The following is a 15,853-nucleotide window of genomic DNA, read 5'->3' as shown; positions in this document are numbered from 1 at the left end:
GGTCTCCTATCTAGGCAGTAAACAGTTTGTACACAACAGCCACACAATATAGCCCCATATTACTTTTTGTGGCAAAGCCTGCCTGAATCAATCAATCGATCCTTCCTTCCATCCTTCCTCCCTCCCTCCCTTCCTCCCCTGACAAAAGGAAAATAATAACACAAGCTAGCCCAGTTTTTCTTTACTATTAATCCCAAAGCCAGAAAATAGCCACTGAGATGAAGGTCACAGGTTGAAGAAGTTGAGGCAAAAGTTCAGGTTGATAGTGCAACAATCAGTAAACATAACATACTATGGTATGTTTTTGTTGCTAAAATTATGCAAAGGGTTACTATACAAAGTAAGGAGTAGTTGTATAAATACTGATCTGCTTGATTTTTCAAAATATTTTGCATAATTCCACCTGCAAATTCAAAAGGCATTTATCTTTCTTTCTACTGACTAACAACATTGTATTTGAATAGATTAAATCTTTTCAACCAAGAGGCCTTCTAGCTTGTTCTACATTCTTTGTCTACACAACATTGAAGGGCTCACTATAACTGCAGATCTTCAAAGCCTTTTAAATTATACAAGTACAGACTTGTAAATTATATATGTGATGTTTCAGTAATGTAATCGCAAGCCAGTATTTTACAGAGATCAAAGGAAAACGGATGTTCTTCTTGAAGGATAGTTGGTAAGAATTAATAAAGAAATTGCATACTCATAAAGAGGTGATACTATTTATTAAAGGAATATTTACAGTGCTACTTGGGTTATTTTTTTCCAGTGATCCTCTCCCAGTCTTCTGTAAAATATAAGGAGCCTACATAATGTTTTTCATCTTCCAATTTAAAACCAACTCATTATAGAACCATTTAATTTAATAAAGGCAGCTATACTGTACGCTTTAACTTCTTGCTTTATAATTTAGCTATGTAAGTATACAGAATCATTATACTGTATATTTAGGGATTCCACATTTTTGATATGCTACAGTAACTGGTTGGAAACAGAAAAAGAGAAGAAGATTGCCTAAATGTGCGAAGATTGTCTTTAATACCTTCAGGCTGTCTTCTCCAACATATTCAAAGAAATCCTAGTCTGTTCAAAGCACACCAATTTTGGAACATATGTTTATGATCTCCTTAATAGATTATTTTTGATCCATATTGATAAAATTCTGATTATAAACTTAGTCAGCACCTGGATGCACTGCACTTGTCATTGAGATCCAATTCCAATGGGTTCTTCTCATTACAATTGTACCTGATAACTTGGTCTCTGGAATCAAGGATCAACTGGATATTTCATCTCTGCAACAGAGCTCTTTGCCTGGCCGCATCTCCTCTTCTTCATCCTCCCCCTCCCTCCCCCCTTCCTCCAAAATGCATGATGCTGCTTAAGGAAATGCTCAAAAAAGACCCTCTTGCACTTCAACAAAGTAGCTGGCATTTTCTCTGATCTACTTGACAGGGATGTCAATCTGAGTTTATAATGTATAATGTTTGCTTTTAAGGAGGTCCAGTTTCAATTGTATGTTATTTGTGGATTTTTATCTCTGGAATTATTAACATACATTCTTCTTCCTTTTAAATCAGCAAAAAGTTGGTGGATGTAAGTAGTGAGTATGTAGATACCCTAATTTTAGTGTGGCTTAACAAACATGACTAGGTAAACACTATTGGTCCTGTAGTGGTTTTTTTTTTTTAATTGCTGACCAGTTTTAGGTCAGAAATTAACAGGTCTTGCAACTTTCTTTCCCTTCCCATCGACTGTCATCCCTTGGCAGGACAAACAATCACTCTCCATCTATCCTGGATTATCCTGTGCCCTCCAATAGTTCTAAACCCCAACCGAGGGAAGGGAGTTGTTTCAGTTTTCTAGAGGAATATTGGTGCTATGATATTTCTATAAATTTAAAATACCATGACTTATCAAGAGATCAATGGAGCAATATTAAAAACTTTTTATTTTTAGCAATCCAAAATATATCCTGCCGAATAAAGCATCACATTTCTGTATTCTTCAAAAGAAGCATTGCTGCACAGTCATTCTTTAGAGGTCTCCTTTAAAAATATGCCTATATTTGGGAGTTTCGGTTTTCCATTAAATTAATATATCCATGTAAATGGTTGGGGAGAAGTTCCTTTTTTGAGGAAGAGTGGGAATTTTCATTGTTTTTCATTGCTAGTTGCCCAGAGTTGTCTGGGGAATGTTTTGCCAATACCAAAATAGAATTAATTAATTAATTAATTAATTGATATTTCAGTTATAGACACCACTTTTGAAGACAGTGAGACTAATGTTATGTAAGACTGTGAAATAAAGCTTTTCAAAGTTGTTGGCCCTAGTATTAGGTATCAATAGTCCTGTAGGCTGATTTTGCTGTTAAATAAAAACAGAAAAAGAAGCTCTTGAAGCCATGATTCAGCAAAGAGCCATTCTCACAGCGTCCTTCCATGACTAATTGAAGCTTGTTAATCCTGATGTGTCATCCTCAAATATGTCATCAAGGTGCCCTAAACTGTGCAGATGACAAGTTTTGGATTAGAAGAAAAAAGAAAACACACTCGCACCAAAATAATTGAAGACCGTTTTAGCTGCCTGAGTAATAGGATGGGGATGAAGTGGAGGCAACATCACAAGGACTTGTCCCTCAAACTCAAATAGTGAGCTGTTTGAATCACGGCAAGTGGGATTTGAGGGTGAGCTTTATAAAAAAAATTAGCCTTGCTAGAATGAGGAGAGAAGACGGAGAGCTATGGAATTAACCATTTTCCCCAATCTTTCTCTCTTCTGAAACAGAAAAATGAATTCCCTTTTGTTAACCTTTTGCAGCGTTTTTGCAAGATGAAGAGAGTACATTGAACACTTAAAAATAGAATATCTATGTTCTTTGTGGATATCCAACAATTGGGAAAGGTCTGCGTTATTGGAGGGCACTTTGAGCTGGGCAGCACTTAATTGGGGAAGATAATGAAATGTAAACTCTGGCACACAATTGTGCCTCCTGTAGTTTTAGGTGGTAATCTTGGGTCTTGTAATAAAATCCTAAGGCAGTAGCTTAATTCCAAAAAAAATGTGGTAAGAAATTTATTTTCTGAATTTCATAAAGCATAATTGAATGGATGGCTGGTTGGTTTGATTGTTCTCCTTGCTGAGACAAAGCAATTAAAACGGCTTTGTTCTCCTATGTAACAGTTCTAGAAAATTAGCACTTGTTTTCTCTGTCTTTTCCTGCGTACATTTCCTATTTATAAGTATGTATAAGTATGTATAAATACCTTCTTGTTCCTTTACACTGGGAAGCATTCAAAATGTTGTTCCCTTGATCTAATGCCAGGAATCCTGCATTGGCAATAATTCTTTAAGATAGGTAGGTTTTTGGAAATGCTAGTAGCTCTTTAAAGCTTTGTTTGTTGAGTGTTAGCTGCCACCACTGGCTATATCTATGTGCCTTTGGTAATCTGACAGCCTTGCTTACAAAATCAGATTACATCCGTGAGAAGCATAATTTCTGTGAATTAGCATCTCCATCCATAGGTACTAGATGAAAAACCTATTTGAGTTACAAAGGCTAAAGTTAACAACGTGGCCATTTTTAATTTTCTGAACCAGCAATTAGAACTTGTCTCATATAATTATTTTCTCATCTCATTGCACAAGCAGCCAGAGAGTCATACAACCCAGTGGCCCTTGCTGTGTTTGCATGAGCTGTATTGCCTCTGCTTCTGCTACATTGTTACATTTACTTGAGGACAGTTGTGGGATTCAACTAATTTAACAACCAGTTCTTCCTAATGACTGGGTGGGCGTGGCTGGGAAGGTCATGTGACTGAGTGGGCATGGTCAAGTTGATGTCACTCACGGCAAGGTGGGGTGGCACAGGCAGTCCAAAGTGGCGGTGGCTGTAGCCTTAGATTTAGCTTCATGCAGCAACAGCAACAGTGATTCTCTGATGCCTCATCTCTTGTTGGGTCTCACTGGGATTTTTAAAAAAGATTTTTGCAACAGGAAACTGCGGGTAGCCACTTCCAACCTTTGTTGGTGCAGCTGGGCATGACTCCGCCCCAAGACACTGGCCTGCTAATCCCGCCACCTCTTTGCCAGCGCGAATAGCTTGCTGTTGCCACCTCTTTGCTAGTGCAAATGGCTGCCGCCGCCACCTCTTTACCACTGTGAATAGTCTGAAGATACTGCCGCCTCAGTTTGGACCGGCAAAGAGGTGGCAGCGGCAGTTTGGGTCAGCAAAGAGGCAGTGGTGGCAGGCCAGTCATGACAGCAAAGAGGCGGTGGCAGTGGTTTGGGTTGGCAAGAGGCAATGGCGGCAGGCCGTTTGCACCAGCAAAGAGGCGGTAGTACTTTGGGCCGTTTGCACCAGCAAAGAGGTGGTGGCTACAGGCCATTCACGCCAGCAAAGAGGTGGCAGTGGCCGTTTGGGCTGGCAAAGAGACAACGGCAGCAGGCCATTTGCATTAGCAAAGAGCTGGCGGTGGCAGTGTGGTCCGGCAAAGAGACAGCAGCAAGCCGTTTGTGCTGGCAAAGAGACGGTGGCGAGGGCAGGCTGTTCGTGCCAGCAAAGAGGCAAAGGAAGGCTCACCAGGCAGTCAAGGAACTGGGCTGCATGGGAAGCAGCGGAGAATAGCAAAGGAGCTTGGCTGTGTGGGAGACCAGGCCAAAGGCAGGCAAGTGGACTGGGTCACGTGGGCCACGTGGTCGAGGCAAGCAATCTAGGGAGCGGCAGCTATGCCACAGCCAAGGCGGGCGAGGTGACATAAGGAGTGGCTGGGATTCCTGGGAGGGGTGGGTGGTGGGTGGGACAGCCGGGGCCAGTCAGTGGTGGGATTAGCTGGTTCTCCAAACTGCACAAAAAGTTAATAACCAGTTCGACCGAACTGGTACAAACTGGCTGAATCCCACCTCAGCTTGAGTATGGATGCAATAAATTAAGGAAACATCTGTATTTGATTTGCATTTGAAGAGACTGCCACAACATTTGATTGCAGAGTAGAGGTAGTTCTCACAACTGAGCCCAAAATTTCTGTTGCTAAGCAAGACAGTTGTTAAGTGAGTTTTGCCCCATTTTATGACCTTTTTTTGCCACAGTTGTTAAATGAATCACTACGGTTGTTAAGTGAATCTGGCTTCCTCATTGACTTTGTGAGAAAGTCGCAAAAAGTGATCACAGGACTCTGAGACACCGCAATGGTCATAACTATGAACCAGTTGCCAATCATCTGGAATTTGATCATGTGACCATGGGGATGCTACAATGGTTGTAAGCGTGGAAAAACTACCTGGAATCTAACAATCTTCACCCCTTTTGAGCCAAGAACTGTTAATTAACTTGACTGATGTGCTTGAGTCTACAGTTCCTCAAAGTACAGGTATTCCTCAACTTACGACCACAATTAAGCCCAAAATTTCTGTGGCTAAGGGAGAAATTAGTTAAGTGAATTTTGTCTCATTTTACGGCTTTTCTTGCCTCGTTTGTTAAGTGAATCACTGCAATTGTTAAATTAATATCATGGTTGATAAGGGACATTGCAACCCTCATAATTGTGAGCCAGTTGTCCAGCATCCAAATGTAAATCAAGTGACCATAGTTCATAAGTGTGAAAAATAGTCGTTAAGTCATTTTTTTCATTGTTAGTGTAACTTTGAATGATCACTAAATGATTGGTTTTAAGTCTAGGACTACTTGTATTAAAACCTGCTGGCCACCCTGCCCCAGACCCTCTTTTTGCACATGACTTCTCTCATATCACAATTGTCCAAAATCAGTCATGCGGTTTCCCAGTATTTTCAAGCAACACCCCCACAAAATATGTAATGTAGACTTTAACATTGGCTTAATATAGTTTCAGAAGCAAAGGAAACATCTCAAAACACTTCTCATTCTAACACATGGGAGCAAATTCTTATCTTTGTGACATCACCCTGAGCTACTTTGCACGGTTGCCCTACCCAGAGAGATTGACAGTCTTCCCCATACTGTGCCATGTACAGCTTCCAGCAACCAAAAATTGTCCACCCCAATCTTATCTTTTGCTTCAAGTTGTAAACGCCTTTCAGAGTCCATGACCGTGATTGTAGTGGCTTAATTAAGATGCCAACTTTTGTTAAGAATGTCACCCTGGAAACAGGTAAAACCAGAAGATAAGAAGCTGCATGACTTATGAGGCAGAATTGCACAACTGTACAACATGAACAACCCTCCTAAGGAGTTCATAGTAGGGTATTCCTTCTATTTTTCTCCTCAACAACAACCCTTGAATTGAGAGGTTGACTCAAAGTCCATGGCTCAGAGTAGACTAGAATGTGGTCTCTAGGATCCTAATCTAGCACATTACCCATTGTACCATTCTGTCTCCCAGTGTGCCAGGTAAATTAGAGGATGGTTTATTCTACACACCTGGGTCATCCCAGCCAACAGGATGACATTTTTATTTATTTATTGTTTAAATCCTGCCTTTATTATTTTTACAAATAACTCAAGGCGGTGAGCATATCCAACATAGCTTCCTCCTCATATTTTTCCCACAACAACCCTGTGAAGTGAGTTAAGCTGAGAGTGAGTGCCTGATCCAAGGTTGCCAGGGGTGGGTTTCTACCGGTTCTGTCTACCTCTGTAGAACCGGTAGCTCTGAAGAGCAGCAGACATAGAACCGGTTCCATGTCTGCTGATGTTTTTGCCTACCCGCCCACCTGGGCTCTTACCTGACCTTTATATCCTGCTTTTTCAACTTCAGCTGCCATGCGAGGCACAGCTGCAGTTAAAAAAGCAGGAAAAAAGGGCTGTTTCAAAGGCTGCTTCTCTGCACGCAGTGTGCTGATGAGGATTTACAGGCGCGTGCGGGCAGCGTGAAGGAAAGCACATCGTAAATCACTGAACCTCGTAAATCATCAAACCAGTGGTTAACCCTGTCGGATCCCACCCATGAAGGTTGCCCAGCTGGTTTTCACAGTTAAGAAGGGACTAGAACTCACAGTCTCCCTGTTTCTAGCTTAGTGCCTTAACCACTACACCAAACTGTCTTCCAATGTTACTTTTATTTTTATTTTTTATTTTACTCATCTATGATATTGATGCCATATCAATTGTGCAAAATTGTAAGGTATTTCTTGGCTTGAGGTGGATTCTGCCGGCCAGCTGGTCTTTGGGTCTCTGCCATGCATGCATGGGGGGCAGGGCACATGCATGGGAGATGTGCACGCATGCACAGCGTGGGGTGCATGCACAGGCACATGCCCATGTTACATTCTGTGGATGCATGCGCGCACACACACTTTGGGCAACCCTAACCCTTTGGGCATTCAGTGCCGAAAAGGTTAGCCATCACTGATATAGGGTGTTGATCGCCTTAGTCCACACTCTCCTTCATTACCACAATGCAAATCACCTAATATGCTTATATCCGATAATCATTCAAATTTGTACAGCTTGGAGATGGAAAATATGCATAAAAATGATGATATGGTCAAAATACTCACTTGCCTAATAATTGTGCACACAGTGTATTTGTTCCTTTTTTCATGTATCCTAGGGAAGTGTATTTTAGACCCCCTCTCTGGTATTATGAAATTAAATTTTGAACTGAATTTTAATCACAAAGCGCAATGCAATTTCCTCCTCAGTTGATCTTATACTTCTCGGGATAGGTCTGTCTTTAGAGATGGAAGAGGAGTGCCCTCATTGTGTTAAGTTTTCCTTTGTTTGGATTGACTAGATTTGTTTAGCACACTGTTTCCTGGTGAAGTTTACCCAATGAGGCTTTCCTAATCTTGTACCAAATTATATTATTGTTCCTTCCACAACAGTATTGCTCCAGGGCCCTTGCTCTTATTTTCAACAGGATCTGATCAGCATCACCCTTCAAATAGACACCGGGCAATCAAATGCTTTTGTGGTGAGTGTATAGGTGCATTTGGCTGCCATTCCATAAGACTATCTTAACAACAACAAACAACAAAAAGGAAATATTATACCTACTTCTCCATAAGATGATTTTAATGACATTAACTTAAGATCAGGGTGCTCCTCCCTTCAGATAATCTCCCCTTTAAATCTATCAGTACACACCCATTTTTGGCATAACTTTTTGATGACTTAGACTTTCCCAGCCGTGTTGCGATTAAATTAGTTTGACAAGTACTAAATACTCATAAAATTCTACCAGTACTTCAGTGTTCCCCAGTGTGATGCTTTCCAGCTCTTGGAGAACCAGTATTGTTAAAAAGTTTCACTGATGTGGTCCTGGTAGCTTTAGTCCCAACATACTTAGAAAACTCCAGATTAAGATCAACGAGCTTTCACACTCACACTGATTTTGCCCTTGGAAGCTGAAACAGACTGAAGGTGGATTGGTGATTATGAAGGATGGCTTAATGAAAACCAGTGTAAGACTATTGTGAAACAGACAACTAAGATTAGTATAGTCTTAGTTAGTGTACATAAATGGTACCTTTCTGTATATGTATATTATTTGGAATGTTATATATAGCTCTGATTGCAATACCTCTACACGATTATTGTACAACTGGACATAGTACAGAAAAATGGTTGAGAACAGATACAGAAAAATAATTTGTACACATATACCTTTCAGCACAGCAATTTTGATTTTTTCTACATGATCACTACAGTATGGTAAAATGCTCTTTCCATATTAAAATATCTCCAACATTTATTATATGATTTATTTTTGCAATTATGGAGTTTTGTACCATCTGTAAAACATTTTGTTCCAATTGCCACCTTGTCATTTTTAATAGCAATCTATATATACATCTTGATAGGTGATCTTGATTCTATACATGTGTTTCAAATTCTGTCATTTGTTTTAAAAACCTTGCTTGCTTGATGCAGCTTTTTATTTTCCAGCAGTCTGTAAACATATCAGTGGATTTTCCCCTTTGCTAAATAATTCTTGCCAGATCTTTTGTCTGTTTCTACAGTTTGGATGCACCATATCAACATACATAATTACACTTGTCTTACAGTGTCTTCAGAACTATACCACCGAATGGGAAGAAGGGTACCAATGAGTCTTAATTATGATGGTTGTATAACACTTCATTACCAGGGGTATAATGTCACAGGCTGCTAGGACAAGAAATGTGAAGGTGCTGTTGTTGTCATGCTATACCTGTGATGTTCCCATAAATACAGGAACAGAATGCTAGATCAACCTTATTCAATATAGCCTTAAGTAATTAAATTATGTGTCTTGAATATAATGTAATATACAATAGGTATCTCCAATGGAAACTAACCAAAAGCTTCCTTTCTTTGATTCCATCATGAACCTCCTCATTTCATATTGATTCTTACTTATCTCTACATCCCTTTGGAATCCCTTTGGAACATTACACTAACACCAACCTCTTCTCACCTGCAACATCAGACTAACATTAAAACCTCCTGTTGAGTTTGATACATTTTGACTGAACCAAAATGGTGTGCAGGAATCATGGGTTGCATCAGCATGCTTGGCAAAACTGCAAGATTTGTGAAAGTGGATCAATACATGAGAGTTCATAGGTAGAATATACCATTACAGTTAGAAAAGGAAAGTGGCAGGGGAGAAAAAAATTGATTGCCCTGTTTGGAATGACTATTGGAAGCCAGGAGTGGAATTTTCCTTTTTGGAAAAGAAACATTTTGCTGCAGAACATATTTTCGCAGTAACAGTATTTAATTTACAAAGTTGCTGTAAGGATTAAAAAAAAAAAAACACTTATGTACTGTATGAGACAAATGGTCTAAATGCTGAATATTAGTATAATTTAATTTAAGTGATTCAAAGCATGTATTCCACCCTGCTCTCCCCCATCCCTCTCTCTCCTGCAATTTTTCGAGTGTTATTCATTCATCTGGCACGCTAGCTGATCTGAGCTGTCATATGATATAGTACTCTACAACACGCTGTCGCCAACCAAATTGCAACCATATGTCTTGGTGTACAGTAAAGTTTCCAGATCAGCTTGCCACAGTTCTCTCTGTGCGGGTGGCTAATTCAGAGCTGGAGGCTAGCAGCAGGATTTGTAAACCAAGATACAGGCAGACTCCACCCTAGGTTTGAAAACTTTGCCCTGCAGCCAGAGTACACAGTACACAACTCCAACGTTCTTGCCCATATCCCATATGAAAGAGTTCTGAAGGCTTTTTTTTACAGAAGTCACAAAAAAACCCCAAACACTGCAAGTATTGTAATGTATCAGGAAAAAAAAGGAAAAGCTACTTCATATCCCCTTGTTACTTTTTGATAGTTCATCTGGTCCCTGTAATTGGCTGGAGAAATAATTCATAATCATGCAGGGCTAGCTTGTTGGATTTTGATCTTATCCATCAGGTCACTCCTTATATTAACCAAAATATCTCAAGTCACAATTAACTCCATGGCTTATTGAATAAGACACAAGTAAGACACTCATTAAATGTTATTTATTCACACATTACACTAAGGCATAAAATATTATGGACAATCCATAAAACCAAGGTTTATGTGAGCTATGGCGAAACCAAGTTGGATCCTGACTTAGCCTGATATCAACCCTAATCACAGATTTATTACATAGCATAATTGAGGAGCAGCTAACTAAGATTAGTTCATGAATATAATGTGCTTAATAGAGCCAGTTTGGTGTAGTAGTTAAGACACCAGAATCAGAGGATTGTGAATTCTAGTTCTGCCTTAGGCACAAGGCCAACTGTGTGACTTTGGATCAGCCCGAGGAAGGAGACAATGGCAATCTACTTCTGAAATTTTGCCAAGAGAATTACGGGGCCTGTCTAGGCAATCACCAGAAATCAACATTTACTTGAAGCCACCTATTGTCAAGCACAGGGAAAATCAGGAAATCCAGGTAGTTCAAATGAATATAAAGGTTTATTGCAAGCTTAGGCTGTCTACAAGAATCTGAAGTACTAATGATCAAAGCAAATAGGTGATAGATAAGGTAATGGAATTCAAGGGAGGCTGGGCTTAGATCTCTTGTGGGTGAGAAGGAACTCAAAATTGATGACACGTTTTGACCACATCCTTGGGCTCAGCCTGGTCATTTCCTACACATATACACAAACATATTAAATACATACAAAACATGTTTAATGACTGGTCATATACCATAATAAAATAATTTATTCATATAACTCAGGAGTAATAATTTTACAACGGTTACAGATACTAGAAGACAATTGGATTGTCCGCTACAATATTGTTTAAAATTTATAGGTATGAGCTCTAAATGTTTCTAAGTTTGTAGATTTACAACATAATGCATCCTACATTATGGGATGTTAACAGATACACAATTGTAAATTCTTAATATCTGGATCATTGAAAGCGAGGGCAATAGCTTTAATATTTCACTTTAAAAAACTCAGTAAATGAAATATTAAAATAACATTCACTTTATGTGACATGTTGGATTTATATTCCTAAAATTTAATTGTAGCTTATGGCATAAGCATGCCCTACAACCTCATTAAATGTGATTTATACAATAAACCATGGATAAACCATTTTTATATTTGTTTCTATCCTTACCACCAATTCTTGGAATAATATGTCTGGCAAACAAATCCTGAAAATTATTTTTATGAAAAAAGAAAGTCTCTATGAAGAGACAGTCTCGTGACATGCCAGAATCCAGAAAATGGGATGTATCTACCCATCTTCTATTTAAAACCACAAGATTTCCAACTTGTTGTCATGATTTTAAGTTCTTGATTTTCTCTTGAGACTTCTTCAGCCACATAGGCTCTTCTCAGTAATTTCCTGGTTGCTCATTTGTTGTTTTTCCTGTAAATCTGATTAGAAAATGTCAATTAACTTACAAAGAAACTTCCAATGATATCTGGAGAAAAATATAAATGTTTATAAGGGTGGGGGAGGGAAGGAACCTATATTCTTGCATTGTGTTTCCTACTGTGGCAAAGCAGTTTGATCAAGATTTTCTCTTCCTTCAGCAGCTGGTATGCAGAGGGAGTAAGAGAAAGTACAACTAAAGGGAAAAACTGGACACCCAGATGGCCCAGATTAATCTGTTTTGTGCTCAGAGGCTGGATTCCTCTTAAGTGTGAGTCACACTTGAGTCAACAAACTGATGACTTTCTCTGTATGTCGTGTGCTGGGCTTGCAAAATGCAAGAACACACATCCAAGGCTGTCTTTTAAATCTTTTTTAGATTTAGGAGAAAAAAAGCTAAACAAGGCATCATAATCAAGGAAAAGGGAAGGATTGAATCTGCAATTCTTCCTGGACAAGGCAATTCAACATCTTTTATTGCCTGGGGCAGAAATGTCACATGAAACCTTCACTATAATGATTTAAAAAGGCTGTCACTTTATACTTAAGAGAGGTGTTTTTTCTTGCAGATGGTATACTATTTCCAAGCAAGTCTAGGAAAACCAGCCACTTCCTTTGTTCCTCATTAAAAAAAAATAATGCAATCAAATTCAAGCCTTGTCAAAAATATGCTAGAATAATTTCAGGGAAACTAACTCTAGGCTATTTGCATACATATCCCTAAATAGTTATTTTCTGCTCTTTAATAGGCTTTGATACTGTGCATCTCTGACACTTCAGGCAACTTTGCTTGGCTCCATTCAAATCCGTGGGATATAAAAAGGCTTAATATATTTATTTCCCACTTGTTGGCCGGATCCAGCCTTCAATTCATGCCGATTCTTACACATCACTTACTCTCAGGACAAGCACAGCACCCACAGCTGCCTTCTCCAACGCGGTGCACTCCAGACAGGTGCAACGTGTCTTCCATAATCCCACCTGGAGGAACATTTGGGGAACACGTGTGTGTGTGTGTATGTGTGTGTGAGGTTCCAGTCTTTTGCGAGGTTCCAGTCTGGGGAAGGAGGTTGTACAGAATTGCAGCCACAACGTGTAGTTAGTTGAAATACACCCCTTACTCCTTTTGAGTACGCCCCTGTCTAGGGGACGCTATCCCGAGAATTAGCTCCTTCACCCTGTATTTTGCTTCATGGCGTGTGTGTGTGTGTGGGGGTCCTTAAAAGGAGGGAAAGGGAAACTTTCTCTTTGCCTCCTTTTAAGTAAGTCCACGCAGGTTGCTCCCTTCACAGACCCCAAAACTTCCTTGCCACGCGGGCGTCTCTTTGCCAAAACAGCAGAGACATCTGCCTCTCGCTCGATCCTTTCCGTTGACAAAGCGAAGGGCGCCGTCGCTACAGCACCCCCGTTCCTGAAAAGCCAAACTCGGAGTCTCTATAAAGACGCGGGCGGCAGCAAGAGGTGAGACCTGCGCCCGGCCTCGCTTGGCTCCGGGCAGGAAACGCTTCCTCTCACGGCTTCGCTCCTCCTCTCAGTGCTCATGTGCGGGCCCTCGAAGGGTAGGCGGCCGAGGGAAAGGTTTCGCACATGCTCAGAAGGGTCGAGTCGCCGTCCCTCCGGGCTGAGGCGGCTGGCAAAAGCGTCAGGCGAGGCGGCCGCCTCGGGAGCGGATGGCCCCCCTCGCGTTGTCATGCCGACTCCTCGCCGCTGCCGTCCTTCAAGCCCGTGTGAGCGAGCTGGCGGCGGCGGCGGCGGCTGAGGCAAATGCCGGAGGAGCCCCCCAGTTCCAGCCCACAGCCTCGGCTGCCGCCGCTCTGAGCGGCGCTTCGCCGCTTCTGCCTCTTTAACAAAAGGATTCGGCGGGCAGAAAGGTGGGAGAAAAGCAGGACGCCGCGGCCAGAGGCAACAACAGCAGCAGCAGCAGCAACCCCCGGGCATCCCACCCTCCTCGGACTATCGTTGCACCGGGCGAGAGGAAAGGGTGTGTGGGGGGGGGGGGGGGTTGTCCGGGAGATGGAAGATGGAAGAAAGCGACGGTGGGGTAAGGAAAACCAAAAGCAAAACAAAACACTCGCCTCCTCCTCCTCCTCTTCCTCCTCCTCTTTCTCCCCCTATGCCTTCTCCCCGCTTGGCTTTGTCACCCGAGGTGCCCCCGTGGCGCGTGCTTCTGCCCATCCACACTGCCCAGATGTCAAGCCGCGTCAATGCCCCGGACCAAGAATCGGTGTGTCGTTTCCCCCCACCTACCTCCCGCCGCCCCGTGCCCAAATGAATGGGAGACAAAGACGGAGCCGGCTTTGCAAGAATTAGGTCTCTTCGCCGTCCTGGTGGCAGTCTCTCTCTTTCTCTCTCTCTCCCCCCCACCCTTTCCCCTCCGTTTTAAGCAGATTTATGACTTTGGGGTGGAGGGTGACGGAGGGGTTGGGGGTGGATGGGGAAGGGATACCCAAGCCTGGCTGTAAGAGTGAGTCCGATTTAAGGTGGAGAAACCCGGCTTCGGATTCAGAGGTGCCCGAAGTTAACTCGCCTCGCCTTTTAGACTCGTCTACCTATTAGGGTTGGTGTGAGGGGAAGAATGGTGGGAGAACGAGTCAGGATGGTTCCACCTGAGTTTCCCCCTTGGCGAAAGAATACCATTATAATCATGTAATGATATATCCTTCCACTTTTGTAGTTCAACCCTGGATTTAGGAACCTTGGATTATTATTGTTTTTTCCCCTGTAGAACTCATTACATGTTTCTGCTCCTTCTCTCCCCTCCCCCACCCACTTCCATCAATAATACTGATGTATTTGCCAGGTTTATTGCAGGCGTGAAAACGCTGGCATTCTTACCTGTGCATTAAAAAAATAAATAAAGGAGTGCCCTTAACTATTTTTGTCCTGTTAATATGCTTTGCAATTTGGAGTGTTATAATGCTAACCTAAAGCATTTTAAGCAGACTTTAATCAGGCTAATTTCTACCTATCCCTTCAGAATAGTCCGTGGATTAAAAAGTGCAGAGATACCTAAAATTTACAATGAAAGTGCTTCAGCAGCCAAAACAAATTTGCAAGTTGACATATTTTTGCATCTCATTTGCTGTGGTTGTCGCTTTCTTCACCTTTTCTTCATCTCCGTTCCCTGATCTTTCACCCTTTCATCTTAGAGCAAATCCCATTGCATTTAGGAAGCTTTCTTGTGAGTGGAGATGCACAGGATGAGCTGGCATGATATTTTAAACCTATTGGGGCAGGACCTGCCTGTTTATGTAGCACCTCAATTTTTAATTATTCACACACTGTAAAAATGGTTAATTTGTGGAGCATATGTAAATACACATTTCCGCTCCTTGCATTTGCGCACGCTGGCTGTACATCTTGTAATCGATCACAGGTCTTTGTACATATGGTCTCTTCTCTTTTTTCTGCTTGATTGTGAGCATCTGTCTGTCGCTGTTTGTTCTTATATGCAAAGAAGCATGCAAAAGAGCTTTTTTCCTATTCCATCTGATTGTTTGGCTCCTATTTTTAATTTTAGAGATCAAAGTCAGTTTAACTCAGATTGCAGAGATGAACTAAAGAGGTTCATCAATCAAGGTGCTTTCAAATATTTATCAATAGTTTTCTCCTGAAAGAAAGGAAAACTTCTTAGGAACCATTGGTAGCTATCTTGATATTTGGCTCTGTTTTCACAGCTGCTTGGCATTAAGGCACAGTCATTATTCTAAGGGGGAGTAAAGCATAGTTTTCAGCTGATTTCTTGAAAGTGGCTATCTAGGGTTCTGCACTGCAGAAAGAAACGGGAATGGAAGACCCCAGATTGTAGGACAGCATGTGTGTCACAAATCGGTGAGCTAATACTACACAGTGCCATCTAAATTAGGCAACCCGGTACCTGCTGGATGTTTTGGAGTTCAGTTCTCATCAGGCCAAGCATTGTGAAAGACGTTTTATTTCTATGTATAATGCAGGACTGTAAGCAAATGTTTAAGGAATGTCTGATTTATCCCAGCAGGATTCCAGGCTCTCTTCAATATTAAAAGGAGGAATGGTTTGGCTCTTTTCTTTAGAGA

At 41.3% G+C, this 15,853-nt stretch overlaps 1 protein-coding gene across 2 annotated transcripts in view; it reads left to right on the top strand.

Moving 5' to 3' along the window:
- Positions 1 to 13,391: 13,391 nt before the first annotated feature.
- LOC113420591 (PH and SEC7 domain-containing protein 3) overlaps positions 13,392 to 15,853 on the top strand; it is a 175,397-nt gene continuing 172,935 nt past the window's right edge. The window contains exon 1 of one of the 2 annotated variants that reach the window (XM_087957494.1): positions 13,392 to 13,839. In XM_087957494.1, the coding sequence (XP_087813620.1) occupies positions 13,819 to 13,839 (21 nt within the window). In that variant the 5' untranslated portion in view covers positions 13,392 to 13,818. The remainder of the gene's footprint in view (positions 13,840 to 15,853) is intronic. The other variant, XM_087957495.1, reaches the window with a different exon arrangement.

Source organism: Notechis scutatus, chromosome 2 (assembly GCF_049901735.1).
Source record: "Notechis scutatus isolate UNSWTSFEM ecotype Mainland chromosome 2, rNotScu1.2, whole genome shotgun sequence".
Taxonomy (NCBI): Eukaryota; Metazoa; Chordata; class Lepidosauria; order Squamata; family Elapidae; genus Notechis; species Notechis scutatus.
Note: the sequence above shows the minus strand (reverse complement) of the source record. Positions and strands in the feature narration are given on the sequence as shown.